At 58.3% G+C, this 26432-nt stretch overlaps 1 protein-coding gene across 2 annotated transcripts; it reads left to right on the top strand.

Moving 5' to 3' along the window:
* The first annotated feature begins 828 nt into the window (after nucleotides 1-828).
* Nucleotides 829-26135, top strand: RCC2 (regulator of chromosome condensation 2). 2 transcript variants are annotated; one of them, XM_023258202.2, is made up of 13 exons: nucleotides 829-988; nucleotides 2036-2327; nucleotides 7840-7933; nucleotides 11204-11347; nucleotides 14122-14253; nucleotides 14672-14760; nucleotides 15995-16109; nucleotides 18295-18461; nucleotides 19868-20048; nucleotides 20297-20402; nucleotides 21280-21352; nucleotides 22964-23041; nucleotides 23704-26135. In XM_023258202.2, the coding sequence occupies exons 2-13, from the start codon at nucleotides 2043-2045 to the stop codon at nucleotides 23806-23808; spliced, it is 1569 nt and encodes a 522-aa protein (XP_023113970.1). In that variant the 5' UTR covers nucleotides 829-988; nucleotides 2036-2042; the 3' UTR covers nucleotides 23809-26135. The 2 variants fall into 2 exon arrangements, with proteins under 2 accessions (XP_023113970.1, XP_023113972.1); XM_023258204.2 differs by lacking the exons at nucleotides 829-988; nucleotides 2036-2327 and adding an exon at nucleotides 3507-3575.
* The last annotated feature ends 297 nt before the right edge of the window (nucleotides 26136-26432 follow it).

The following is a 26432-nucleotide window of genomic DNA, read 5'->3' as shown; positions in this document are numbered from 1 at the left end:
TTAGCTGACAATATTCAACACACCGAGGTACCATGTTTCGGGGTAGCGTGTCCTGAACGCCATCACTTATCACACATGTGATTACTTGTTTAATGGTCTATGTGTCCCGTTAGACACCGTGTTTCGCTAGGACAGGACTCTTGTCTTCTGGCTTTATATCCCCAGCACCTAGCACCGTGTGCCTTACGTGTCCCGGGGACTTAGCAAATATTTATGAAAAATTTCCATCAACACTAGCGTCCTTGGCCTGCATACCAATCACTGGCTAATTCACTCATAGGGCAAGTCTTCACGTAACTCTACCAGGTAACGGCAGCTTGCTACATGCTGGGGACGCATCCGTAGGCAGCCAAAGCGCAGCTTCTCTCTGCACAAGAGATTATTCAAATTGTATTCATCCTTCATTCCAATCACTCAATTAGGGCACGTCCCTTGTTGGCTGATGCGTGAGCAAAGTAACTATTTTCCAGCGAGTGTCCTCAGGTGACCCGTCTAGACGTGCTCGGGGAAAAACAATCCAACATGTTCCTAAACCCCAAGGAAACCTCTGGCGCGCAGAGGACGCGCCGCGGAGAGGGCCCGGGGCCCGCGGCCCGCGGCGCGGCCTGCGGAAGGCGCAGGACCCGAGCGGGTGAACGGTGGCCGCGTGGCGCCCGGCGCAGGCTCGGGTGGGCCGGCAGTCCCCCGGGCGCGGGCGCGGGCGGGGGCGGAACCGGGCCGCCGCGGGGTCCGCCGGCCGGCAGGGGGCGCGCGCGCCCCGGGCCCCGCGCCGCCCGCTCGGTCGCGCGCTCGCTTGCCGCCCGGCAGCACATGTGTTTCTGTTTTGTGTTGTAGCATTTGTTCTGGAAGCTCGTATTTACATTTTAAGTGTATCTGGTGAGTGGGCTGGAGCCCTGATCTGGGCCGGGGGGGGGAAAAAAAGCCCTCCGGTACGTCTTTTAGTTGCTCCTCTTCCGTTTTCTCTCCGGTTTCTCATCACTCCAACCAGGTAGGGACTGAAAATCAAAATCGACAACGTTCAGTTTGCGGGATCTGGGAAAGTTTTCCCCCCTCCCTTCCCCCCCCTTTTTTTTTAAAGGAGAAAAGGTAAAAAAAAAAAAAAAAACCTGAGAAGGGGGGTTGGGGGATTGAATGAATAAAAAGGGGAAGGAAGGCGGATCCACGTGGTTTAATCGGAGACAGACAGAGATCCCATTGTTCAAAATCAATAAAAAAAAAAAAAAAAAAAGCAGACAGGGCGAAAGCGCAGGGACGCTGGGGGAAAGTAGCGGCGGAGCGGGGCACTTTGCAGCCGGGATCGGAGGGACCGGCTGGGCCGCACGGTCGGGGAGGGGCCGGGAGAGTTGAGCACCATTAAAGTTTTTATTTTTCGTGTCTGTGCGAGCAGGTGTTTGGGGCTGGGGGCCGGCTTTATTCGCCCCCCTCTCGCCGGGGGCAGCCCACCCCGAGGGATTAGGCTAATTAGAGCCAGAGGTCGGAACCCCCGGGCTGGCGCGGAATTGGGGGCTCGGGCGGGGGAGGGGGACGGCAGAGAGAATTGCATTTAATTGAGTGGGCTTGGGGAGGGGGGCGCGGAGACAAAAGCAGCAGGTGGGGCGGCCAGGGAGGGGGGGGAGCGCTTTCAAAGGGGGATCTTTGAAGTATCCCGGAGCCTTCTCTAATTAGAACGTAGAGGATCGGAGGCTGCTTTTTCTTTCCCTTTACTTTTTCGGGGACCAGACTGCAATTGTGATGCGTTGTAGGCAAACCTAACTTGAGGATGGGCCGGGGGGGGGGGGGTCTCCATTTTTTTTCTTTCCCTACGCGGATTGCAGTCGGAGACCTGGGCTCCCGTGCGGGATTCCCCGGAGGAGGCGCGCCGGGGCCCGGGAGGGGCGCGATTTCCTCCCGGCTCGCCCCCTCTCCGCCCACCCCGCGGCCGCCACTTTGGGGAGGGCAGGGGAGGAAGTGGAGGCCGGTGGCTCGGCTGCGCTCCCCTCCCCCCGCGCAGTTTATAACCCGTCCATTGTGCGCCGCTGCCCCGTGTCTCCTCCAGCGCGACCATGCCCAGGAAGAAGGCGGCGGCGGCGGCGGCCTGGGAGGAGCCGAGCTCGGGCAACGGCACGGCCCGCGCCGGGCCCAGGAAGCGCGGCGGCCCGGCCGGCAGGAAGCGCGAGCGGCCCGAGCGCTGCAGCAGCAGCAGCGGCGGCGGCAGCAGCGGCGACGAGGACGGCCTGGAGCTCGACGGGGCCCCCGGCGGGGGCAAGCGCGCGGCGCGGCCGGCGGCGGCCAAGGCGGGCGGCGCGGCCGTGATCATCACCGAGCCCGAGCACACCAAGGAGCGCGTCGTGAGTGCGGGGCCGGGGGGCCCGGGGGGCCGCGGCGCGTCACTGCGCGTCCTGGCCGGGGGCGGCGGGGCCGGCGCAGGCCGCGGGCTGAATCATCGCCGCCGCCGCCGCCGCCGCACAACAAAAGGGCGCGGGCCGGGGGCGGGCGCGGGCCGCGGCCTAGCCGACCCCGCCGCCCCCGCCCGCGCGGCAGTTGGCCGTTGGGGCGCGCGCCCCCGGGCCCCCGCCGGGGGAGGGGCGGCCGGAGCCCGCGCCCGCCCGCCCGCGCGAGGGGGTCATGGCCCCGCCCCCGGCGCCGCGCGAGCCGACTCCCTCCGCCTCCCCTCCCCCTCCCGCCCCGGGAAGGGAGACTTTTGCAAGTTGTCTCGGGCCGGAGGAGGGGACGCGCGCGCGCGCCGGGTGCGGCCCGCGACGCGGCGGGCCCTCGCCGCTCCCAGCCCCCTCTCCCCCCACCGCGGCTGCCGCTCGGCCGGGGCGCCGCCGCGGGAGGGGGCCGCCGGGGCGCTGCGGGGAGCGGCGGTTTGCGCCGGGGCTTTGAGGTTCCCGCCGCCTCGGCTCCGGCGCTCCGGGGGGGCGGGGCCTGGCGGCCGCCGCGCATGCCTCGTGCGGCCCTGCGCCGTCTCGCGCCGCCGGGGAGGCGGGGGCGGTCGGCGCCGGGGCGGGGTGCGAGGGCGCATGCTCGGGAGAGCCCCCCCCCCCCAACCCCCGCCGTTGGGGTCGGGAAGCCCCCGGGGCTGAGAGGTGTTTGGGCTTTGTTCGCCGCTCGCAGTCCGAGGGCGCGGGGGCTCCGGGTGGCGCTCCCCCTTCCCCCGGGAGGAAGCATCTCCAGTGCCCTGAGCGGGGCTGAATTCGCTGGTTGGCGTGGGGCCTGTAAGATCTTAGTTGAGGTCGTGACCAGCTCAACTCCTGCGCCTGCAAGACCCTGCGGAGCCGGAGATCTCAGCCCGGGGCCTGCGATCCTCGAACCCCACAGGCTTCTTGTGGGACGTGTGTTTGGGAGAGTCTCAGAGCTGACACCGGATTTCAGATAACCTCCAAAGAGTCAGAACTTCCGCTTAGGGTGTAGACGCTCTGGAGAGGCCTTTCGATGTCCCCAAAGGGCGTGTAAGGGTTAACAGTACCGGAGTGCTTTCCCCCAAAAGCGCTCAGTGTTTAAACGGTTAAAAAGGATGCATTTCTTCATCCACTTAACTGATGAGGAAACTGGAGCGCAGAGTTTCAAAGAGCCTCTCCCAGCATCACACGGAGGTGGATTTCCACATGGGCTCAGGTGTTTTCTGATGGCATCCTTAACCCCTGTGCAAAGGGGTCCCGTGAAAATGTTTTATGACTGCCCTCTCATTGAAAGGGTCAGCCCATCAGATGGTAGGGGAGAGCCTGTGTCAGTGGAATGTCTCACCTGGCGTCTGGGACCTGGACGGTGCCAGGAACTAGCCACAGCATTGAGAAACTGGGGCGCAGGAACGGCTTTCCCTTGACAGACCTCATTCTCTGTGTGGGACTGTAGCCATTGGCCGCTCCAGTCCTGGTGTATTAGGAGGAGACTGAACAAAAAGGCCAGCTGCGTTCTCTGTGCGTGAGTTCCTTCAGCTGCAGGGCTCCACTCCGCCTGACTGAGCGCGAGCTTTCTGGTCCTGAAGGAAGAGGTTCTGACCCCAACACCAAGGTTCGCCCAAGAGTGTGGTCCCAGAGGCTCAGTCCTCAGAGGACCTGGCTCAGTCGGTCAAGGGTCTGACTTCCCCTCAGGTTGTGATCTCTCAGTTCATGATTCTGAGCCCCGTGTGGGGCTCCGGCTGGGCTGACAGCTCGGAGCCTGGAGCCTGCTTCGTATTCTGTGGCTCCCGCTCTGTCTCTCTCTTTCTCAAAAATCAATAAACATTAAACAAACAGAAAAAGAGTGTAGTTCCAGGGAGAGTGCGTGCAAGGCACACATGACTCTCCACCAGCACTGTGCGTGGCTGGCTTGTCTGGTGGGAACGGCACTTTCTCAGTCTCACTGAGCGACTCCTTTGATCCCTGGGGGTAGACAGACCGGGCAGTCCCCCACAGCTTGCTTTTGCTTTCTATTTACATCTCTAGGATCTTTCAAATTCTTGGTTCTTCTGTACAGATCTTCGCGTACCTTCCCCCATCCCCTTAAAAAACAAGGGGCCTGTTAAGCATTAGAGCAGTTTCCTTTGGGGCCAGTCCGCACCCTCCTAGGCTCAGCGCGTCTAGGATACTGAGGGTTCAGATGCCTCATGGAAAGTGAGTACGCCGAGGTTTAAGTTCTTGTTAGCATCTTTTGGGTTGGGTCCGGAGTCCAGGCCAGGCCCTGGTGGGTCTCCTGCTTGGCCCCAGGCTCCTGGGTTCCAGGGGAAGCATAAGGTCGCCTTCTGCTAAGCTGTCCCGCCCCAGGCTGCCAGCAGCCCCTGGCTTGTTTCAGAGAAGGTTTTCAACCGCTGTTGAGGGCTTCCTGAAGGAGGTGTGTGTGAGAGCGGCTGCCAGGAGTGGTCTGGAACCGTAAGCTGCATAAGTTGGACTCCGGAAAGGTGAACCCAGATGCTTGTGTGGTCGAGGGGCAAGGTTGCCGTGAGTAAGTAAAGGTGTTGTGTTTTTGTAAAACATCTCATAGGATTTCAGTGTCAGGGAATGCTCTCTTCGGGGTTTATGTGCAGTGCTGTGAGGTGAGCGTTTTATGATGGTCTAGGGTCGATGGCTTGTGAGCTCCATAAGCCCGTGGGTGACTCAAACGGCCTTGGCAGAATCCTGGAAAACAAGTGAGTGTCCCAAGCCGTCCGGGTCTTTGTAGTTCCTTCAGTGTTGGTTTGCTAAGGTTTTGTAGACCCTGAGACAGGTCTGCTCCATCTGAAAGGGCCTGATAAATACGACTGAAAAGCGAGCTTGAAGTCTGTTTCAGTTGATAGCCCGTTAGGAAATTTGTCATTGCTGCCATTTCTCTGAACCATCTTCTCTCTGCCAAGGGTAGCGCTTTTTTAGAAGGATGTGTGTGAAAAGGTTGACTCTCAGCCTCATGAACATGCTCCTTGCACTTGGGCAGTAATTCAAAAATCGCTTTGAACCGGAAACCCCATTTTGTTGATCAGAGAAACTCTGTGCGTTTTGCTGCCATGGCCATTCATCTCGGCCCAGCTTACGGGAGGCAGCAAGGTGAAGTGAAATTCACTCATCCTGTTTGGGAGACTGTTTGACCGGCTTCATAGCCACCTGGCCTTTAGACGCAAAAAGCAATCTCTTGGCCCATCAGGGAAGGTTGGATCATACCTTGCAGGGTCACCTGGCCTCCGGCTCGCAGCCCTGACAGCCATGGGGGGGTCCTCTGGCTGGGAGCCAGCAGGCTTTGGGGTCTTTCCTACCTGATGGCCTGGCTCAGGTCTGTGACCAGGAGGGACATAGGCTGTGATCTAAAGGGCGTTAGGAGTTGTCATTTTAATTTTTTATTTCATAGAAGGTAAAGGGGAGAATTAAATTATGGACAAAGTCGGCGACGGATGGCAAACAACCGTGTGGATAATAGCAGTGAAATCAAGTCTGTTACTTTGACCTCATGTGTGAGGACGTAAGGCCCGTGATGTAACAACCTGAGTAAGAGGACAGTCTCTCTGTAGGAATCAGACCACAGAGACTGGAGTAGACTCCACTGACCGAGGCTTTGCACACACCTCGTATCGGGAAGGTGGGAGTTTTGTGTGAGCACGTAGCTGGCTCGGTGAGCCAGAATCCATGGGCAGTTGCTGGCAGGTGCGGGTCACAGAGGAAACCCGTCCCTTCCCCGGGCCAGGGCAGAAGGTCCGGCCATCTGATGGAGTGGCAGAGGTCCGCAGGGGCCACCTGCGAGCTATTGCTCTAGCAAATGCCTCTCGATGTCACGGGTTGATGGTCACATTGTCCCCCCCGCCGGGGCTCCTCTGCCCGCCTGGCCCGGCAGCTCGTCCCACCGTGCTTTAGTGCCCTCCTTGGTCTCTGCTCCCCTCTCCACGCACACCTGAGACGTGGTGGGGAGCTGGCCGGTGACCTGGGCAGAGACCCAGGGCCGCCCCTTCCTTGGGGAGCTTGACGAAACCCACTGGCTGCTGCTCATCCTCTGCTGTTGTAGATCTGTAGAATGTTCCAGCCAGGCCCGCCAGCTAAACAAAGAAGGGGAGATAACCAAGGGAAACTAGGCTCCCGTTCAAGTAATCCGAGTCTGTGGGTGCCGTGGGGTGGGACTGCCCTGCGATTAAGGTCGTTCTCTAAATAATTTAAGCCTGTGAAGCCCTTCTCCATTCATGGCTGTTTGGCTCCCCTTCGCGTGCTGCTTTCTCTGCCCGCAGGACACGTCCTGTAGACGGACTGGCTTTCTCCAGCCCCATAAACGTGGGTGAGCATGGCGGGGTCTGTTCTGTGGCGTGTCCGAGGCCTCGGGTTTGGGTCACGCTGAGTCCCCGCGAAGGTGCGTTCCTCTTAAAAACGCATGCATCGTGTGGCCAGATGTCCCGCCAGGGCCACCACCGCCTAGACGTTATGATGACTGGAACCGGGTGGCTTTTTTTCATCAGGCCTTCCAAGAACAGCTCTGTAAATAGGAAGAAACTGTTCTCTTCAGTGTTCTGGGCTTGGTGCGGTAGGGGATGAGAGGGACGTCCCCTTCCCCGGCCCGTAAGGAACCGACCAGCGCGTGGTTCAGAAGTGAGTCTTTACCTGACTGCTGTTTGAAAACGCGCAGCAGACTGCTGAGGATATTCTGACGAGGGCCACCCCAAACTGGATAGTGGCGTTTTAAAGCAGTGCATATTCCCATCGACGGCCCAAGGGCCGCACACGCTCTGTGTTGGGCAGCTGAGGGTCTGGACCGGAGTACCAGGGTCTGGAACCCTCCCTGTCCCACTCGCTGCCACTACCCAGGCTCCCAGGCCAGCAGTGGGGACAAACCCAGCCCCATCGAAGCCAGGTTCTCCCATGTCACACGGTGCTCTGATGATTTCCCCACAGAAAGGCGCCTGGCACCGCGGGGCAGCACCCGGAGGGAGGGTCCGACATCACCGGTGACTCGGGGCTCCCAAGGCTTGGAGTCACGTGCAACACCATGTTGGCCGTGGGCAAAGCAGACCTAGCCCCAAGGTCATCCATTGTAATTCTTCCTGTGTGCCGCCGTAGGCCTCCCGCGAATACCCGTATAGGCAGTTGGCAGGGTGGAGGGGAATGCCATTTGGTTGATTTTTTTTTTTTTTTAAATGTTTTTTTATGTTTTTTGCGAAAGATCGTTCTCAAGAGAAATCAAAGGGTAACAGTGAGCCTGGGCATAAGGAGCGAGCTGCCGTGGGCAGGTTTGGGGTTATGCACACTGATGAGGCAGTGACCACCTCAAGCCTCCGTTCGCTGTGCGAGCTGCGGGGGGGGGGGGTGGCGGGGGGGGGCATGTGAATAACGAATTCCTATTTTTTTCTTTTGTTTCTGGCTGTCGTTGGACAGACTTAGAAAGCTAGAAGCCACGTTGCAAGCTAATACTTTTTCTCTCTCCCTGTCTCCGTAGAAACTCGAAGGGTCTAAGTGCAAAGGGCAGCTTTTGATTTTTGGGGCAACCAACTGGGACTTGATTGGTCGAAAAGAAGTGCCTAAGCAACAAGGTAGGAGGCGTGGTTTCCGAGTTCTCCCGCGTGATTCTGTGATTCTGGGTGATTCTGGCGGGCGTCCGCCAGGTGGGTCTCCTCTTCATTTACAGAAGCGATCAGAGAGGCCAAGCAACCTGCCCGAGGCCACAGAACCCCCCTGGGGGCTCCCAGAGAACCCTGGTCTCCCGCTTCGTAATTCTGTGCTAACAAACCCGATTGCATTTAGGATTAAACGGGAAGATTATAAATAGCCACCAATAACATTGACCCCTTCTTTCCATTCTCCTTCTCACGTCAGTTATTTTCATGAAAACAGAGAGGCTGGTCAGACATCCAAGACGTTTGTCACGTACCGCGCGTCAGACTCCTTAGATGTTACAGAACTGAGTTCAGTTCTTTGTTAGCCGTCAAATTATTGCAGGAACTGGTCGGACAGAGCAAGTGACAGTGTGTGGAGTGGAGGGAGCAGAGGAGTCCCAAGAAAGCAGCTTTTGGTCCCCAGTGGCTTTTAGTGAGTTGGTATCTTTCCTCAGGCAGCTACTGGCCCGTCGTGAAGCTGGCACATCGCCACATTTTATGGCTTCTTGATTTCATTTGGAAAGATTCCCAAAGTGCTTCCCAGCATCGCCCAGTGAACAAATATTTGCACACTGACACTCCCTGGTGCCTCAGGACGGGCAGAGAAGGTCGTCTTATTCCGTGAAAACGGCAGGGGTTCCCGACGGGCAGGGCCCGCTTCCACCCCGCGGCTGGGGGGCCGGGAAGCCCCTCCTGAGGGGTAGCTGATGCCTCTGCAGCCCTGCCAGCGGGCCACGTCCCTTCGCGGTGCTCTTCCGGCCGGTGGCCCGCTCACGGTTCCACATCAGGCCCAGGGAGGGGAAGTAGCCGCCGGAGGAGAGCAGAGCTTGGGCTGTCGTGTGGGGCGGGATTGCCGGGCCCGGCTCAACTCCCCGCACCCCTGTGAGGCAGAGAAGGTAGGGAAACCAGCCTGTGGTTGGAGATCCGCTTTCCCGGCCTGGTTCAAGGCACTCTGGGCCTGTTTTTAGGCCTTTGTGTCCTTTCCCTTTCCGGCTTTTGCTTCCCTGATCGGTCTCCCTTTAAATGGAGTTTTATGTAATTAGATTGACCAGTGTCAGACCTTTGTAAGTATCTTAAAATACCTCTTGGCCCTCCGTGACCTTGCCGGGGCACTAAATGCAAGGGCAGGGGGTTTGTTTTACCACTGGTGCAAAAGCCGGAGGAAGGAGGGCCTCCCTTCTGTGTCTCCTGGCCTCCTCGGAAGGCGAGCTCGCCAACCCCCGTGTGCAGGCTGCCCCAGATCCCGTTGGATCGGCACGACGCCCACTTCGTTTACAGATTGACACAGCGACTTGTGCTCCCTCTCCCTGACCGCCAGCCTGGCCGAAGAGCCGGGACTGCGGCGGGGCACTGACTGTGGCTTGGATCGCCCTCCCAGGCTTCCCCGGAGGCTGGGCCCCCGGCGTCTTGGGCACAGGTTGCCCCACAGCTGCCGTAGGGAAGATGCTTTGGTGAACCCGAGCCATCTGGCCGCCTGTGAGGCAGGTCCACTCAGCGACGCCGGGGCAGCTGCCGCACCGCTCGCCTCCGCGGTGTCCCCGCGCGCTGTGTCTTGTTCCCAGAGGTGACACACGTCAGTCGTGCCCCCAATTCATTTTGCCTTCACGATAGACAGACTTGAACATAACCCGCGAAGGCTGTCATTTTCGGTCTGCTCTGTCGCAGGGAATTGTTGGGTTTTCTTCCCCCTTTGAGTAGCAGGAGTGTCTCAGGGCGGAGAAGCTCAGGGACTTTGCTGTGTGCCTTTATGACCCCAGGGCCCGCTGCCTGATGGGGGAGGGACTTCAGCGGCCCTTTGCCTGGGCGGCCTCTGCAACTCATGAGGATATGCTTGGCGCCCTCTGCTGGTGGGGCACGGGCAGCATAGGTTCGCAGATGCTTTTCCTCTGGTGCCTGATAACTGATCAGCCTCCTAATCAGCTCGGACATCGAGATCAGTGTGACGGTTGACGTGGCAGCAGCTAACGTTTCATAATGGCCCCCACGGGCCTAGAAACGTGTTCATGTCTCTGTCCTTGAGAACCCCAAATTAAAAATACTAAGCACAAAATTGGCCACACCCTGTCTGTCAAAAGGGAAAAGAGAGGGTTTTGAAGGAGGCAGCTGTTTTCTCCTGCCCACACACCCTCCAGTGTTCCTGGGTGCTCCCTGGGTGCCAGGCACTGGTGAGGCCCTCAGATTGCTAGGACCGTGGAAGGCACGTGAGTTCAGTAGGCTGAGTGCTGCGATCAGCCTCACGGTTCTCGGGGAACCACAAACTGTAGGGGGATGTGGTCAGGGAGGGCTTCCCAGAGGAGAGGGTGCTTGATATGAGTTTTAAAGAACAAGTGGCAGGGGGAGGGCGCCTGGGTGGCTCAGTTGGTGAACGTCTGACTTTGGCTCTCAAGTCATGATCTCGTGATTTGTGAGTTTGAGCCCCGCATCGGGCTCTGTGCTGGCAGCTTGGAGCCTGGAGCCCGCTTCAGATTCTGTGTCTCCCTCTCTCTGCCCCTCCCCCACTCACACTCTGTCTCTGTCTCTCTCAAAAATAAATAAGCATTAAAAATTTGTTTTTTTTGTAAATAAAAAAAAATAATAAAGAACAAGCAGGGGACAGGGAAGGGCATTCTGTGGGAGGGAGTACACGGCAAAGGCAGGGGGCCATGACCTGGCCACTGCGGTGGGACCCCTGAGGCAGGAAGCCACGTAGGGGGAGGGGTGTCAGCCGTTCCCCCTGCACAGAGCCTGGTAGGTGTGCGAGGAGGGCAGGTTGTTCTGGGGAGGATGGGGACACTCAGACCCCAAAAGGAGCCTCTGGCTGCAGGGGGGGAGGCCGAGGTGGAGAGCAGACGAGGGAGGGTGACGCTGGGGATAGGGGGGAGGAGACCGGGGGTCCACCGCCAGCTTTCCTGGGTTGGGCTCCCAACAGGAGGGAGAGCACCGTGCCTTTCTGGCCAGCTGCACGTGGACGTGCTCGGTAGCCGGTGCGCGAGGGTCTGAGGTCCCTGTGGTTTGGGGGCCCCGACGCAGGTGGAGCGGCACCAGTTCTGGCGCCCGTTGGAGTCGCAAACTTTCTCCTTGAGCGGCCTCTCGGCGCCGGGGGGGATGCCGCGCCCCCAGGGTTCTGTGTCCCAGGAGACCGAGCCCTCGGTGGCTGGCGACGTTTCTCGGGGTGCTTTCCGCCAGCCAGTCCCCGCGGGCGTCTGATTTGCCTTCCTCCCTTTGCAGCTGCCTACCGCAATCTCGGTCAGAATTTGTGGGGGCCCCATAGATACGGCTGCCTGTCGGGGGTCCGGGTGCGGACTGTGGTGTCGGGTTCGTGTGCTGCCCATAGTCTCCTCATCACCACGGAAGGGACGCTGTGGAGCTGGGGTAAGTCCGGGCGGGGGCGGGGCGGGTCAGGGTGGCTCATGGAGGCGGCCCCCCACGGGGCTGACTTCCTCCCCCTCCGTCTGGTCTGCCTGGAAGGGTGGCCTTCTTGCAGCCGCATTTGCTCCGTCTGATTTCCAGCTGGTCCCTCCTGTTTCCCGCCAGTGAGTGCAGCCCCTTCCTCCACTGCCCTGTCATGCGCTTGTACCCGGCCACCTAATTCTCTGAATCCTCTTTTTTAAGCAACCTTTTCCTGAACGTTCTGGCTGAATCTGGATCTTTCTGATCTTGAGGCACCTAGAATTGAATTCCTATTTTAGGCACGTCGTCCCCTGGGCAGACAGCCCCCCCTCCCCCCCCTTGCTTTGTGGCTCAGTGTTGACGTAAGACCTGTGTTCTTGCCACTTGAAATGCCATGGGCCGCGTCACGGCATCGGCCACTGTGTCCCTGCAGTCCTGTGCCTCTGTTTCCGGGGATCACAGGCCCACAGGCTGGGTTGCTCGGTGCCTGTTTCTTACTGGATTTCCCGACAGCTGAGCGTGCTTTTTCTCAGCCGGGCCGATTTCCGGCTGCTGGACCCCCTCGTGTGCGCCCCTCGGCGGTGGTGTCCTTGCCGTCCTCCGGTGTCCCCTCGGGAAGGCTTCCACGCCACGCGCTGCCGCCCCTTTCCTCTTCCAGATTGTTGATCCAGGTACCGACTAAGGCTCAGTTTAGCCCCACGCCCTGTGGTAGTTCCTGGAGTCTTCTTCCAGCTGGGTGTGTTGGCAGTGGTCCCCACCCTTTGTTTCTGGTCCTTTGGCTAGCTTTTAGTCCATATGACTCCTTTTTTATTTCGGTCTGTTTGAACGATTTTTTGCAATTTCATGAGCTGCTGTACCAAAGTCCAAATATATTAACATCTGTTGTCTTCGCTGCACTCTGCTAATTTTGTGATTCTGTTGGGGAAAAAAAAAAAAAAACCAGCTAACAAGGGTGTCTGGCCCAAATTTAAACTTTAGTCTCTGGATGCCGTGCTGACACGGCCGAGGTTTTCAGTTTCTCCGACTGGCACAGCGCCGTGTCCTCCCCACCCCCCACCCCACCCCCCCGAGGACCCCTCCTGCCTGGTGTTCTGACACCGAAACACAGCGGTCTGTCAGAATTCCAAACTTGAAATAGCGGATTTCTGATCTCTTCACCGAATTTCACTTACGTGGTGCTTCTAAAACTGTCCCCTGTGCTGACCCTGCGGGCAGGGCATGATGCTGGAGGCTGGCCACTTAACTTGGCCCCAGAGCAAAGCCCCGCGTCCCGGTGAGTGGACTCGGTTGCCGCCGAGGGTGAGGGGGCGGGGGGGGCCACCCGGTTCCACAGTCAGCCACAGGCAAAGGCACGGGGCGTTGTCCGGTGTCTGTAAGCATCAGGGCTCAGCCCGTCGCTCTCGAGGGGTCCACACCTGCCAGCCCCCCAAGCGTCTCGGGTGGCCGAGAAGCCGCACCCAGCACCCGTGCTGGGTAGAGTGCCCTTCCCAGTGAACTTGTACCGTTCCCGGTAGAAGCAGGGTTCTGCCGCTCCTGCTGGGGGGGGGGGGGGGGGGGGGTGCTGGGATCTGTGCGGATTTGAGGGTGGAGTTTCTCATAGCCGGCCATTAACTTCCTTCTCAGGCCCTTAGGAGGCTTGGGCCTCACCTTCGTGCTCTGCTCTCCGTGTTTCCTGTGACAGAGGTCACGTTCGTCGTCAGGGAGGGTGTGAACTGCCCCTCCCTCCCAGTGCCCTGACTCTGGCCCCGTAAAATCTCCCCGATACGTGGCTCCCACCGTATGGCTCTCTTGGCCAGGGGGACGACCCGTGAGGGGCCCGTAGAGTTGTTTGATTTGGAAGCCGTCGTAGCCCGTGTTGGAAACGAGGGCAGGTGTAGGGGCCGGAGCCGAAGAGCTTTGGAGCCGAAGAGCCTTGCCAGGGGCTAGTGTCTTGTGGAAGGTTCTGGCAGGGTCCGGCCCCCTCGGCCCTGCCTCCCCGCTGGTTCACAGCCTGCGGGGCTCCAGAGGCAGAGGCAGCCCCGTTGGCAGGAGGGGCTTGTGGTCCGCACGGTCCCGTCCTTTGTCGGAAACCGAGGTTCCCGCGGCTCCACGGCTAAGGGCCCTGTGGAGGGCGGTCCGTACGAGGTGGGCTTGGCGCTGTTTGGTGGCCATCGTTTCCAGGGCAGATAAAAGGAAAGAAATGACGGGCAGAAATGCTCCAAATGGCCCATGGAAGAGGCCCAGGGCACTGAGGTAATTAAACTCTTGTGAGGCAGGTGTCGAAAATGGTTCCTCTTAAAATCCATCTCGGAGAGAAGGGGACGAGGGAATTGTCTGGCAGGTGGAGCGGGGACTGAGTTTCCGTGAGCTCATCTGCTTGTGTTGGACGCCCAGGGCGAACCGAGCAGCAGAGCCTCAGAAAGGCTCTGAGAGGCTCTCGGGGGGGGGGGGGGGGGGGGGGGGGGGGGGGGGGGGGGGGGGCGGGGGGCAGCTGCCATCACAGAAAAGGGGGTCAGAGAAGGTGAAGTAGATGGCAGCGGCCCGAGGAAAGGTCCCTGGGGAAGGCACCGTGGCTCTTCCCCTGGTCACCCGACCCCATCCGAGCGGGTCTCGAAAGGCTGGCCGTTGACAGAGGAGCCGGACCCGGACCTTTCCTCCGCCTCGATCTCCGCCACTGAGTGGAGGGCACCTTCTAGGGGACCCACACGTGCCTGCCCCTTCCGTGACGCTGCTCTGGCCACCCTCTCTTCCCTCTGCGTCTCGCTCTTGATCTGCAGGTCGAAATGAGAAGGGGCAGCTGGGCCACGGTGACACCAAGAGGGTTGAGGCCCCCAAACTCATTGAGGGTCTCAGCCACGAAGTGATTGTGTCTGCGGCATGTGGGCGGAACCACACCCTGGCGTTGACGGGTAAGGAACGGCGGCCTCCTTCTACATTTGGCACGAGGCCACAGGATCCACCTTGGGCACGGGGACAGAGCTGCCTCTGTGGCTCTCGGTCAGGATCAGAAAAGTGCCCAGAGGGCCCCAGGGGTGGGCCTCTTGAAGCCGCTGGCCGCCTCAGCTGCCTGCCTGCCTGCCGGTGTAGGAAGCCCGTCCGGGAGGCGGAGGCCGGGGCCGTGCCCTGTGTGCCTCTGCACTCTCATCCCCGGCTGTGCAGGGGTTTTGCTCCGAGCTCGTCCGCTCCACCCGCTCAGGACACCGTCTCAGTTGTGCGCTCTTCCCGGCAAAGGAGCTCTTTTTATTGTTTTGGAGCCCTTGGTTCCCAATCCAGTTCAAAACCTTCAGTGTTCTTTGTCCCTTTAGTGATACTGTTCTCTCCTTCCAGAAACAGGCTCCGTGTTTGCATTTGGAGAGAACAAGATGGGGCAGCTAGGCCTCGGCAACCAGACAGATGCTGTTCCGAGCCCGGCACAGGTACCCGCTCCAGTCTTGCGGCCTTTCTCTTTGCTGTTGTGCAGAAATTTCTGGGGTGGGACCAGATACCTCTCCCTGCAGTGTAGCTGATGTCTCGTAGAAACCGAGCCTAGAGTCTTTGAGTGGAATGCACACGTTACAGGCTTTAAAGCAGATGTGATATACGCTCACGGTTGAAACACACACCGAGAACGATTTTTCTCTCTCACGGAGAGTTTGTTACAGAGGCCTTGTTCTTCAGCCTGTACTATTCCAAAGAAGGTGAGAGATGTTCTAGGGATGGGATTTGTCGGTATCTGCAAAGACTTGTTGAGTTTTGACCTTGTGTGAAGTCCCCTGCCAGGTGCCTAGAACACAGACCGGAGTCCGTCTTTTCTTCCTCAGGAACGGAGGGTTAAGTTGGGGAGGGAGGAATCGCACCTAAAACGTGACTATGAACATAAAACAGCCAAGTGCTAGTGAGTGTCTGGTTTAATGATGAAGGCAGGGACTCAGATCGCTCGTCTCTTAAAAGGAGACCGTGGGCAAACTTAACCTGTGGTTTGAACGATTTGTGGAACGTCTCCGTTTCATCTGCCACCCGCTCCGAGGAGGAACGGTTTCTAAAGGAAGCCAGGACCGACGGGCAGGGCCCAGGGCTCACGCTTCTTGGCGAGGGCTCTCCCTGACTGATGAGTGCAGTAACACAGTTTCCAAGTACTGTCTGAGATGTGTTTCCCGAGCCCACGCTAAGTTCCTCGGGCCTTGGCTGTCTTCGTGTTGGCTGTCTTTGAGCCATTTTATGTCTCCTCCACACGGTGGAGACCAGTCAGGCCATTATCTCTGCGGAGGGTGAGGGAAGTGTGAGACAGTTCCTCTCGAAAGTTGAGGCCGAGCTGCTAGTGAGTAGGTGAGGTCTGGGGGTCACGTGTGGGTAAGTTTCTGTCGCTTTCACCCTCCTGCCCGTGCTGGCCGGCTGAGGAGTGAGTGCGTTGACTGGGCACAGTGTTGGGCATCTGGAGGGATACAGGGATCGGGGCACCATCAACCCTGTCTTGGGGTTCAACTCTGCGGGGAAGGTGGGGGTCACAAGGGTGTTTCTTAACCTGCATCCTAAGCTTTCGCCTTCAGAATTGCTGAGTCCATTAAATTTCCTTTGTAATCTAGTAATTGTTTCACACTGACCTACGAGAGGTGGAGGCTTTTTATCAGTCTTTTAAAAAATGTCTGAGAGTCTCCCGTCTTGTCTTTTCAGATAATGTACAACGGCCAGCCAATTACCAAAATGGCCTGTGGGGCCGAATTCAGTATGATAATGGACTGCAAAGGGAACCTCTATTCCTTTGGGTGCCCTGAATATGGCCAGCTGGGTATGGAAACACTTTTTTAAAAGCTCTGTAATCTAACTGCGTATCTGGAGCCAGAAGTCGGTGTGGGCCTGCACACACATGTTGGAAATGTGGGTAATTGATCGCAGATAATAGCCTTGATCCATTAAGTGGATCTCCCATTTACTGGGACAGCATGTCCTAACTCACAGGGTTGTGGAGCATCACAGTGGCTTGGCCTTAATGAGTAAGTCAGGCTCAGTCTGACAAAGGATTCTTTTTTCTGATAATGGGAATTCATTTATATGTAAAAGGATTTCAGAGTTGTAAAAAAAAAAAAAAAAAAGGCGCCTTCATTCGGTTTCACATTTTAAAGATTTGCCTTTATTGAAAGTGAGAAAATTACACAGGATTAAGTCTGCTCTGCAAACCCTGGTCTGGGCGATTCTTTCAGGCACACACATGAGCCCCATTCCGTGTAAAGTGCCTGGGATCCCTCCTGTTTTCGTCCCTAAGCAGAACGTACTCCTCCAGAAACACATTCACTTCTATCTCATTGAGTAGAAAGGGAGAACTCAGAAAGCGGTTCTCAGGAAGTGGAAAATGTCTCTGGATCCTGATTTTACAAGGTCTCCATTTTCTTCTCCCATCTGACACCAAAGCGTTTTTTTCCCTCTGGCGCCTTCCCACACCCCAGCCCTTTGCGAGTAGGAGGTGAGGAGTGGGCGCCCTCTGCTGGCTCCCTAGCTGCATGCCACCCCGGATCCGCCGCGGCCCCCGGATCTGGGTTGCTGGGTCCCCACGTCATTAAAAGCAGGCAGATGGAAGAAGGTATAAATAGAACAAGGAGCATCTCGCTGGCCTTAGACTTTAGGGAACAGTGACTTTGTGAAACTAAATATACCTCAAGTCAGAAGTGAATAAGAAAGAACAGCCCCTTACGCACATTCAGTGTTGGTTGCCAGGGAGTTGCCAGAGGCTGTTGGAGAAACCGTTTCCATGGCCACAGGCCCCGGTGCCATCCCCAACCCCGGGCAAAACACCGGAAGTGTGGTTCCGTTCGGCTTCCGGAAATGTGTCTGCTCCCCTGCTGCCTCTGGCTGCCCCAGATCTGCAAGCGAGCAGGTGGATTTTCCTTCAGGGAGAGCCACACGATCTCGGTGACCATGATAATGGCTGATCGCTGAGCAGTTGCTGTGGGCAGGCCGCTCTTGGAGCACTTTGTACGGACTCCCCTTTCCCTGGGACATCCTTCTTCAAAAGGAGTTTGAGATACTGGCTTTACGTGTATCTGTGGAATCCGCTATACCTCTCAGCTTTCTTTGAAGCCCGCTTTGAATCTCCTTGTCCAAATCCAGAGAGATCCCTTTTAGAATTAGAACATACGAGTGTAACCTTGGAGAAGTGCATCCCGGCACATCCGCTCACCCCCACCCCCCCCACCCCCCCCACCCCCCATGACGCGTTTACTGGGTCAGGCAAGGCGAAGACGAGAACGTGCCATTAACTACGTTGTAACATCGTAGTGCTAGATCTAGGTTACCAGTAAGTCATAGAACCTCAAGTCTCAGGTTGTGTGTTGAACTTTTTCTGTCTGTCCCCCCCGTCCCCCCCCCCTCCCCCGGGGCCAAGTGGTACACAGACCATACTCAGTAGACCATTCCTTCGAATCGGGAGCTTCTGACTTTGACCACAGCTGACATTAAGGTCTGTGTTACAGCCCCTTCACGTTAGAGCACGAACAAAGAACTTTTACAAAACAACGTCCTTGTGTGGACAGTGTCTTTGGGTGTTCCCTATTCTGTCCTACTCGTTTTTTTTTTTTTAATTTTTTTTTTTTTTAACATTTATTTTTGACACAGAGACAGAGCATGAACCGGGGGAGGGCCAGAGAGAGAGGGAGACACAGAATCCAAAACAGGCTCCAGGCTCTGAGCTGTCAGCACAGAGCCTGATGTGTGGCTCGAACCCACAGACTGGGAGATCATGACCTGGGCTGAAATCGGATGCTTAACCGACTGAGCCACCCAGACGCCCCTCTGTCCTATTCATTTTTAAAAAATAATTGGTTTCAACCCCTTAGAATCGATTTCATGATACTGAGTGGGTTGTGCCCCAGATGGAAAAGCATTACCTTGGTGGGCAGACTTGTCCCGTGAGGCCCCAGTGCCGGGTTGGGGCGGGGTGCCGTCAACTGCTGCTTGACCCCTGGCTCTGGTCGCCCCAGGACACAACTCAGACGGGAAGTTCATCGCCAGGGCGCAGCGGATAGAGTATGACTGCGAGCTGGTGCCCCGGCGGGTGGCCATCTTCATCGAGAAGACGAAAGATGGGCAGATTCTGCCAGTCCCAAACGTGGTTGTACGAGATGTGGCCTGTGGCGCTAACCACACGGTAAGACTTGGGGGCTTCTGGCTTTTCAACTCTGCTTCCCGAGCCTCACCTCCGTGGGGAGGCTGTGTGTGTGCTGCGGTGTCCCAGCGCTTGGCTTCGGCTGGGACTTCCTTCATCCTGGGAGTCCGAGACCTCCTGCCCTTCTCCCCGGGCTTTGTACCACTCAGGTGGCTCCGGGGCGGATTTTCCTTTTTTCTCTTTTTTAAATTTGTTTTGAGAGAGAGAGCATGAGCGGGGAAGGGTCTGAGACGGGGGTGGGGGGGGGGGTAAGAATCCCAAGCAGACTCCGCACTGTCAGCACAGTGGGGCTCGAAGTCACGAACCCTGAGCCAAAATTGATTCAGACGCCCAGCCGACTGAGCCACCCAGGCACTCCCCCACCCCCACCCCCTCACCCCACGGGGTGTAGCTCTTCTGTTCATAGTCTCTCTAACTTCTGTAGACGTAGTTAAAGGACAGACTTTTTGGTTGGGCTCATGGTGTCTTTCTGGTTTTGGCCTTTGTCCGACAGCTTCACAGACTTCTTTTTCTGATCCCCCGTATGGAGGGTGTTGAATGGTTTTTAACTGTGAGGGCTGTGTCCTTGCAGATCACTTGGGATAGACGGCGATACAGTTTTTGGATATGCGTCTTTCTGTCTGTATTGCCTTCTCACGGTGGTTTTGCCCAAGGATGCCTGCGAGTCAAAAGTTGGCTCTCTCCTCTGTTGAGAGAGCACTGGGCTGGGAGTCCAGAGACCGTGCGGCTGACTGGCGAGTGCCCCTCGGGCACGGCCTCTGGGATGCTTTGTCTGCTGCTCAGTGATGTGGACCGGGAGATTTCGGTCCCCTGGAGTCGAAAATCCGCGGTTCTCTTCTGCCCAGTGTCGTCTGGGGAAGCAAAGGTGGATCCCGTGCTGGCCTCTTCCGTCCAGTGGTTTCGATGGGCTGTCCGTTTTGAACGTTGAAGGTGCCGCGAAGGAAAAAAGTTCAGCCTTAAGTTGTTTCAATGAAATTAAGTCCATGTGGTCCCGGCACCAGTGGCCAGATGGAGACCACCTGCGGACGGGGCATCCAAACCAGAGTCCCCGCAGGCAGGCAGGCCTTGCCTCTCGGTTTTGTGCGGTTCTGTCTCCACCGTGGAAGGAAACAAGCCTGCTCTCTGGAGACCCACCCACCCTTTCGCTTTTGATGAGGCGTGAAGGGGACTCGAGACTTAAAGTAGTAATAATTACGGACGAGAAAAAGAGCAAATGCCCTGTTGCCTCCGCCCCCTCTCCGCCCCCGCCGTGGGGGCAGCTTCGGATTATCCTGCCTTTTATACCACCAGCCACGGCACCAGGCTCTCTGGAACGGAGTGATGGCCCCCTCGACCCCTCGGGTGGTTAGGAGGCCCGCTCCAAGCCTGCGTTTTCTCTCCGCCCGCAGCTGGTCCTGGACTCTCAGAAGCGCGTCTTCTCCTGGGGCTTCGGCGGCTACGGCCGGCTGGGCCACGCGGAACAGAAGGACGAGATGGTGCCGCGCCTGGTGAAGCTGTTCGACTTCCCCGGGCGCGGGGCGGCCCAGATCTACGCCGGCTACACCTGCTCCTTTGCTGTCAGCGAAGTGGGTGAGTGACTCCCCCCCCCCCCCCCACCCCGTGCCCAGTTCCCCCATCGGGGCCTCGGGAGGAGAGTGTCTGCCACCGAGTCACGGCTTTCCGTGGCGTGGCGGGTGGGCAGCCCCGTAGTCCTTGGCGCGTTCCCGGGCCGAAACCCCCGCGTTCTTCCGGCCAGAACGCCCCTCTGTTGCCAGCGGCGTGCAATGCTCTTGCCTTGAGAGGGGAGTTCAGTTCTTGGTATGTGTGCCTCTCCCCAGGCGGCCTCTTCTTCTGGGGGGCCACCAACACGTCCCGTGAATCGACCATGTACCCGAAGGCCGTGCAGGACCTGTGCGGCTGGAGAATCCGGAGCCTGGCTTGCGGGTACGTGGCAGTGTCTCCTGGTGAGCGGGACGTGTGTCCCCTTCCTGGGCCCGGAGGACACAGTGGGGAGGGCACCTCTTCCTTTGAGCGCCCCCCCCCCCCCCGTCCCCCAATCAGGGCATCAGACGCACCAGGGTTTGGGGCGGGAGGGGCTGTTTCAGACTCTGGGGGTTGGTAGGTCCTAGAACAGAGGCTTTGTCTTGCTGCACCCACAGAAAGTTCCCTTGTAGGGTTTTGCTCCTCAGAGGCTTGGTGTGCTTCGCTCGTCTGTGCAGGTTAATGGGTTTTTAGCCGGACATAGTGGTAGGATTTTGGTTACCCCGACGCACGGAGAAGACACCGTCGTTTAAGCCCGTGCTTTTCGGTTTATTTTGAGGACACCTCAGACGCCGTTGAGTGAGGCAGCGCTTCTTGGTGAGGAGTCCGATTATGTTAATCGGCTGCCGGGTCGTTGGACGGGAGCCGTGTCTCTCGGGGCTATGGCTTTAATCTGCCCGGATGTCTAGCCCCGCCCACGTCAGTTTTTGTGGCGTTCTACCCGCTTTAGAGTCAGCTCTCTGCCCTGATCTGATGACCTCTTTTCCCGGTGTGTTTTCCCCGCCCCAGCCCTCGAACCAGGCCGAGGTGAGGTGGGGGGAAGGCCTGGGGCCCCGGTTCCTGGCACCCTCTCGGGGCTTTGCTCTGGGGCCCGCACGGGACGCTGTGGAGGGCCTAGAAGCCCGTTGGCCCGGCGCGTGTTGCCGGGAAATGAGTAATGGGGGGACTGGACTCTGATGCTCACGAGCCACACCCTGCTGTTGAGCGGGCAGCCTGCAGGGAGGGTCCGTGGCGGCGGGGGCTGCCGGCCGCGCTGGCGACATCCTCTGCCTTTTCGCAGGAAGAGCAGCATCATCGTGGCCGCCGACGAGAGCACCATCAGCTGGGGCCCATCGCCGACCTTCGGGGAGCTGGTAAGAGGGGGGATCCGGTCTGGGCTCTCTGGGGCTGCCTCCCGCAAACACGCAAGAGGAAAACGGGCATCTGCGTGAAAGGCCGAGACGCTCCCTAGTCTTTGGTCACATCGGCTTTCAGAGACCCTTCGGTGCCTCTCAAGTAATTGTGAAAGTCTTTCACATCCCCGTCGTGAATCTGGAAATAGGGAAGTTTCGGGTCCCATTTCCCCCTCGGTTTTGCAAGCCGTGGTTGCATATGCCGGTGATGGGGGAGAGGGGTGGTTTCTCCCGTTCCCTCCAGGAGGGTTTAAGTCAGCAGGCTCAGCGGGTCGTTGGGCCCCACGCGGGCGGTGGTGAGCAGGCGTCCTGTCTTCCTGGTTTTCTCCTGCAGCCACGGGGCCAGCCTCGCAGGTCATTTGGGGACGTTCTTCTCTCGTTTTCCCTAAAAAAGTCAAAGTCTGTGTTGCCTGCTTTTAATCTCCGTTGCCTGCCTGATGAGAACTGATAGCCCTCGGTTTCTCACACGTACTTGGCCTTCCCCAACCAACTGTCTGATTCTTAGGTTCTGGTGCCTGATGAGTCTTTAACTTTTAATTTCTTCATCAGGAACAGCTTGGCTGTGGAGCTCGGCTGGCGGTCTGCCCGTTCTAGCTGCGATTTGATCCTCAGCCTGACTCTTTGTTATTTCCTGCGGGGAAGGCGGTCTGTTTCCCTTCCCTCCTCGCTCGTGGGAGGGAGAGGAGGGAAGGCAGGGCTCCTTGGTCCCTAAAGCCGTCTCCGGGGCTCGGTGGCCTGGTCCTCGGTGTTCTGCACCTACTTTGGGTCTGGGGCTCCCTGGGGGCCCATGTGCAGCTGCCCCTCAGAGTCAGCCCCGGGCGGAGCCTCGAAATCAGGACACTGAACCTGGCCCGGGTTTCGCGGCTCATTCTTAGAACAGGACAGATGTCTCTAGGGCCTGTCAGAGATGGAACCCGTATACCGATTCAGCCACCAGAGGGGACTGAGGGGGACTTTGGGGCAGCTTCTCGGGGTTGAGGAGGTGGCCTGGCATCTCGGAGGCAAGCCTTCACTGTACGGGAAGGTGTGAGAGGGAGTCTGGTGGCAGAGATGCCGCCGGGAAGGGAGGCCCTTCCTCCCCAGCCCCGTCAGCCTCTCGGTTTGACCTGAGGGGTCTGCTTGGCCCTTAAAGGCCCCCGTGTCCACGCTCTCTGCGTGACGCCCTCTGCGTGGTCCTCAGGCAGAGCCTTCTGTCTCTGGTGTCCTGGAGTCTGGCGGCGGGTGGGGGTGATTCAGTCTCCAGTCTGCGGGGCGAGGGTGGGGACGGCCAGTGTTGTTGTGACCTCATAGCCCGAGGGCCACAGCCGCCGACTCTTCCTGTGCTCGTGAGGGTGCTGTCTCCTCAGCGGCCACCCCCAGAAGGTGCTCACGATAGCATAAACCCCCAGAGGTTGTCCGGGTCCTCAAGTGGGGAATCAGCCCCCTGTGCGCAGCACTCTTGTGGGTAGCTGTCCTCCCCTCGTGTCACGCGTGGCGGGGCTCTGGTCCGGAGTCGCCAGCAAGGTCGCCGTCGTCCCCTTTGTGGACCGTGCCGCAGCGAGCCCAGTCCTGTGTCTCTGTCCGCTTTGCCAGGGCTACGGGGACCACAAGCCTAAGTCCTCCACCGCGGCTCAGGAGGTGAAGACGCTGGACGGCATTTTCACAGAGCAGGTGAGCACGCACTCCCGGGCCAGGGGGACGCGAGAGGCGCCCGTGGAGAAAGTGCCACCAGCCGGCACCCGACTTTCCTGCTCCCGGTCTCGTTAGCCTGGCCGAGGCTTGTCTGATGGCTCCTCGAGCGGCTTTTCTGCTGCTTTGTGCTAGAGGCCAGCAGTAGGAGGCACGGGGGCGTGCCAGCCAGGCTCAGTGGGCTCTTCTCGCCCTGAATGACTCTGGCCACAGGCCAGCCCCGGCAGACTTGTTCCGGGGACGAGGGCATCGCTCACGACTGCTTTGTACCTTCGGCGGAGCCTGCGCCCCATCGGGCCTTAGGGCAGATGGTGGGGCAAGGCCCCTGCTGTTCCGTCCACCGGCCTGCCCGCCCTTGTCCGCCGATACACAGATGGGGCGGGTGCCCTCACACAAGGCGGGATTGTGGTCCAGAGAGGCCCGGGAGCAGGATCCCCGTGTCCCCGCCAGTCTCTGCTGACCGCGTTGAATCCCTGCCTGGCGGCAGGCTGGAAGGCTTTGGTTTTGGCCAGGGCTCTTTAGCAAAGGGCTTTTGTGCGGCCCAGGGTGGCCGGCCCAGCTTACGGACGGCCTGTCGTCCGCTCCCCCCTCCACGATGAGCCGGCGGGCTCCGCTTACATCCCAGCCCCGATCTCTTCCCCCAGGTGGCCATGGGCTATGCCCACTCCCTGGTGATAGCACGAGACGAAAGCGAGGCCGAGAAAGAGAAGATCAAGAAGCTGCCAGAGTACAACCCCCGGACCCTCTGATCGTCCCGGAGCCTTCTGCAGCCCCACACCTCTCGCGGCAGCTGTCGGTTCCACGTGCACTGGGACGGGACGTCGAACAAGGAATTTTCAGAAAGCAAAAGTTGACCGAAGGTGCATTTTTGTTAGACTCCCTGCGGTTCCGTTTTATAAGCGATTCAACGTCAACTACCTTTTCTGTATGCTTTCCAAAGTGGTTTTTTTTTTTTTTTTCCTTTTCTTTTCATGTTGAATTAAAATATCTGCTCATAGTTGACTTACCATTCCTACAAAAGAGGCAGAAACTTTGAGCAATCTAGGGGTTTTGTTTTTGTTTTTGTTTTTGTTTTTGTTTTTCTTCCTCCCCTGAATCCACTTCTCAGAACACCCCTTTCCAGCTGTAACTAGCGTTGCGATCCGGGCGGGTGTTCCCTGAGAGGAGTCCCCGTGGACTCAAAGAAACGTCCCTTCTGGGAACCGGCGGCCGCAGCTGGGCATAGACAGTCCTGGTGGCGGATCTCCATCCAGAATCACGGCCGCCCGCTTCGGGAGCATCGGGTCACTATTCCTGCTTCTTGTAGACCGGCTGAGGCTGGCGTTCTGTTTCTGTCCTTGGCTGCTTGTAAGCCCCATCGCCTTTTGGCTGCGACATTAGTAGAATCTGCCGTTTCCCCCCTGGAGGGGGCTTTGGGGTCTGTGTTTAGCCATTTTTATCTACTTTAGCTGTAAAAGAAGTCCAAATGAAAATCAGGTGATTGTGGACCCAGTGGGGACTTGGGGGTGGGGGGGGGGTGTGGGTGGGCAGATGCGGGGACAACGCCTCTGGTTCAAGGGCGGCTTCCAGGCTCCTTAGACGAGCCGGGGCCGCCTCGCCAGCACTCGCCATTAGAGATTGATCAGCCAGCAGCGAAAAGTGCATTCTGGAGTCCTTGCAAGGAAGGCTCAGCCCTTTGTGTACCAGCCTTTACCACCTTCGTGCTTCTGTCTTTCTCCCCTGCCGGATCCTGCCGGAACGGGCCCCGTTTCTGAGACTCGGGCTCCTGTTCCACTAACCCAGCTCTCTGGTCGCATTGCTTGGCCGTGGTACCAAATAGTTGGGATTCCTGAAGAAGTCCCCCTTCCCCGCGTGTCTGCGCAGACCTGTGACTGCCACCCCCGTTCCCGCCAAGTGCCCTCTGCCCGAGCTCGTCACCGGTGTTGCGCTGCTCTGCGTGAGTTACGAGGTGCCTTTCCCGGAACCCCTCCTCTCACTTGGACCCAGGAGAGGCGACAGCTCTGGCTGGGGCTCTTGTTTTCGAGAGGGTCTGGACTGGTTTGGGTGCTTTAAAATAGATTTTTTTAGTTCCGTGGTGCTTCTGGGGGGAGATGGGGGTAGAACTTCAGTGTGAGACTTGGGTGGATGGGGAAAGTTACATATTGGTCTTTTTTTATTCTTTGCTTTGCCGTTGTTACCACTTGTCGGTGTCTCGATGTTAAAATGCCAAAAATGATCTAGTCGTCGTTGCTTTTTTCCCCTGCCCCTCCCCCGTCACGCCTTACGGCGGCCTCTGCCTTTTCCAGGGCGCGTGACAGGCTCTGTCCCGGCCGGTCCCACCGCCTCGCGCGAAGAGACCGGCCTGCATCCTCCTTAGTCTGATTTCACGCTCATCTCTGGCGTCCCGTGTCCGTAGTCCAGGGGAGAAGCTTCTGCACCCTTAGAGCTTTTGCCACACCGACCTGATTTGTCCAAATCACCCCAAAAGTACCATCTGTCTCGCTTCTGTGCGTAGAACCCGTCCGTTTTCCTAAACACCAGTCTCCTTCCTGGAGTGGGGCTTAGGCGCCTCGCCCCTGGTACCTGCATACCTGCCCCCCCCACCCCCGGGTCGGGTCGTGCGGGCCCTTTGCAGGAGCTGCCCTTGGCGAGGCAGGGCTCCGATCTTCCAGGGGACTAGTCTGAAACCTGCCACCAGCCTATTTAGGGCCCCCGGCCAGGGACAGAGCAGCCTACACATACCTTCAAGTGGAGACGGCCCCATTCTCTGCCACAATCACTCCTTTGGGCTTAGAATTTTAAAATGAACTTCCTACTGGCGGAAAAAATCATGACAAGTGCAAGGGGGTGGTCCTGCACCCCAAGAGAAAGAGGGGCCCGGACTGGGCACGGACTCTGCACCCACCCCTCGGGCATCTGACCTGTCTTCCAGCTCAGGAAGGAGCCTTTGGGAGAAGGGGTTTAGGGCGAAGGGGGAGAACCTGAGAAGAGGTTGTGATTTGGTCGAAGGTGCCTGGTTTAGTGCTGTAATTGTCTTATTTTTTTTTTATATATATTTCTTGGAGTAAACATTTTAAATAAACGACATCATTGTTTACTCTGTTTTGGCTTTCGTGCTTCTTTTTCGGACACAGCAGCTCCGTTTTTCTCTGCTCCCTGCAGGTGCAGCCCCAAGGCTGAGGCGCGCACGAGAAAGCTGGGCTTCAGGGGAGGTCGGGGTCGAAGGGGAGCAGAGCTCCCCCCTCTCCATGGAAACCCGTGCCCTTCAGGGAGGGGTCCACCCTGCACTTGCCCGACTCAACAATGGCATTTGTATTGGCCCTGCTCGAGCGTTGGGGAGGAGAGACCGGGCGTGGAAAGCACCGGAACAGTGGTAGGTTTCCTAGACCAAGAA

Source organism: Felis catus, chromosome C1 (genome assembly GCF_018350175.1).
Source record: "Felis catus isolate Fca126 chromosome C1, F.catus_Fca126_mat1.0, whole genome shotgun sequence".
Taxonomy (NCBI): Eukaryota; Metazoa; Chordata; class Mammalia; order Carnivora; family Felidae; genus Felis; species Felis catus.
Note: the sequence above shows the minus strand (reverse complement) of the source record. Positions and strands in the feature narration are given on the sequence as shown.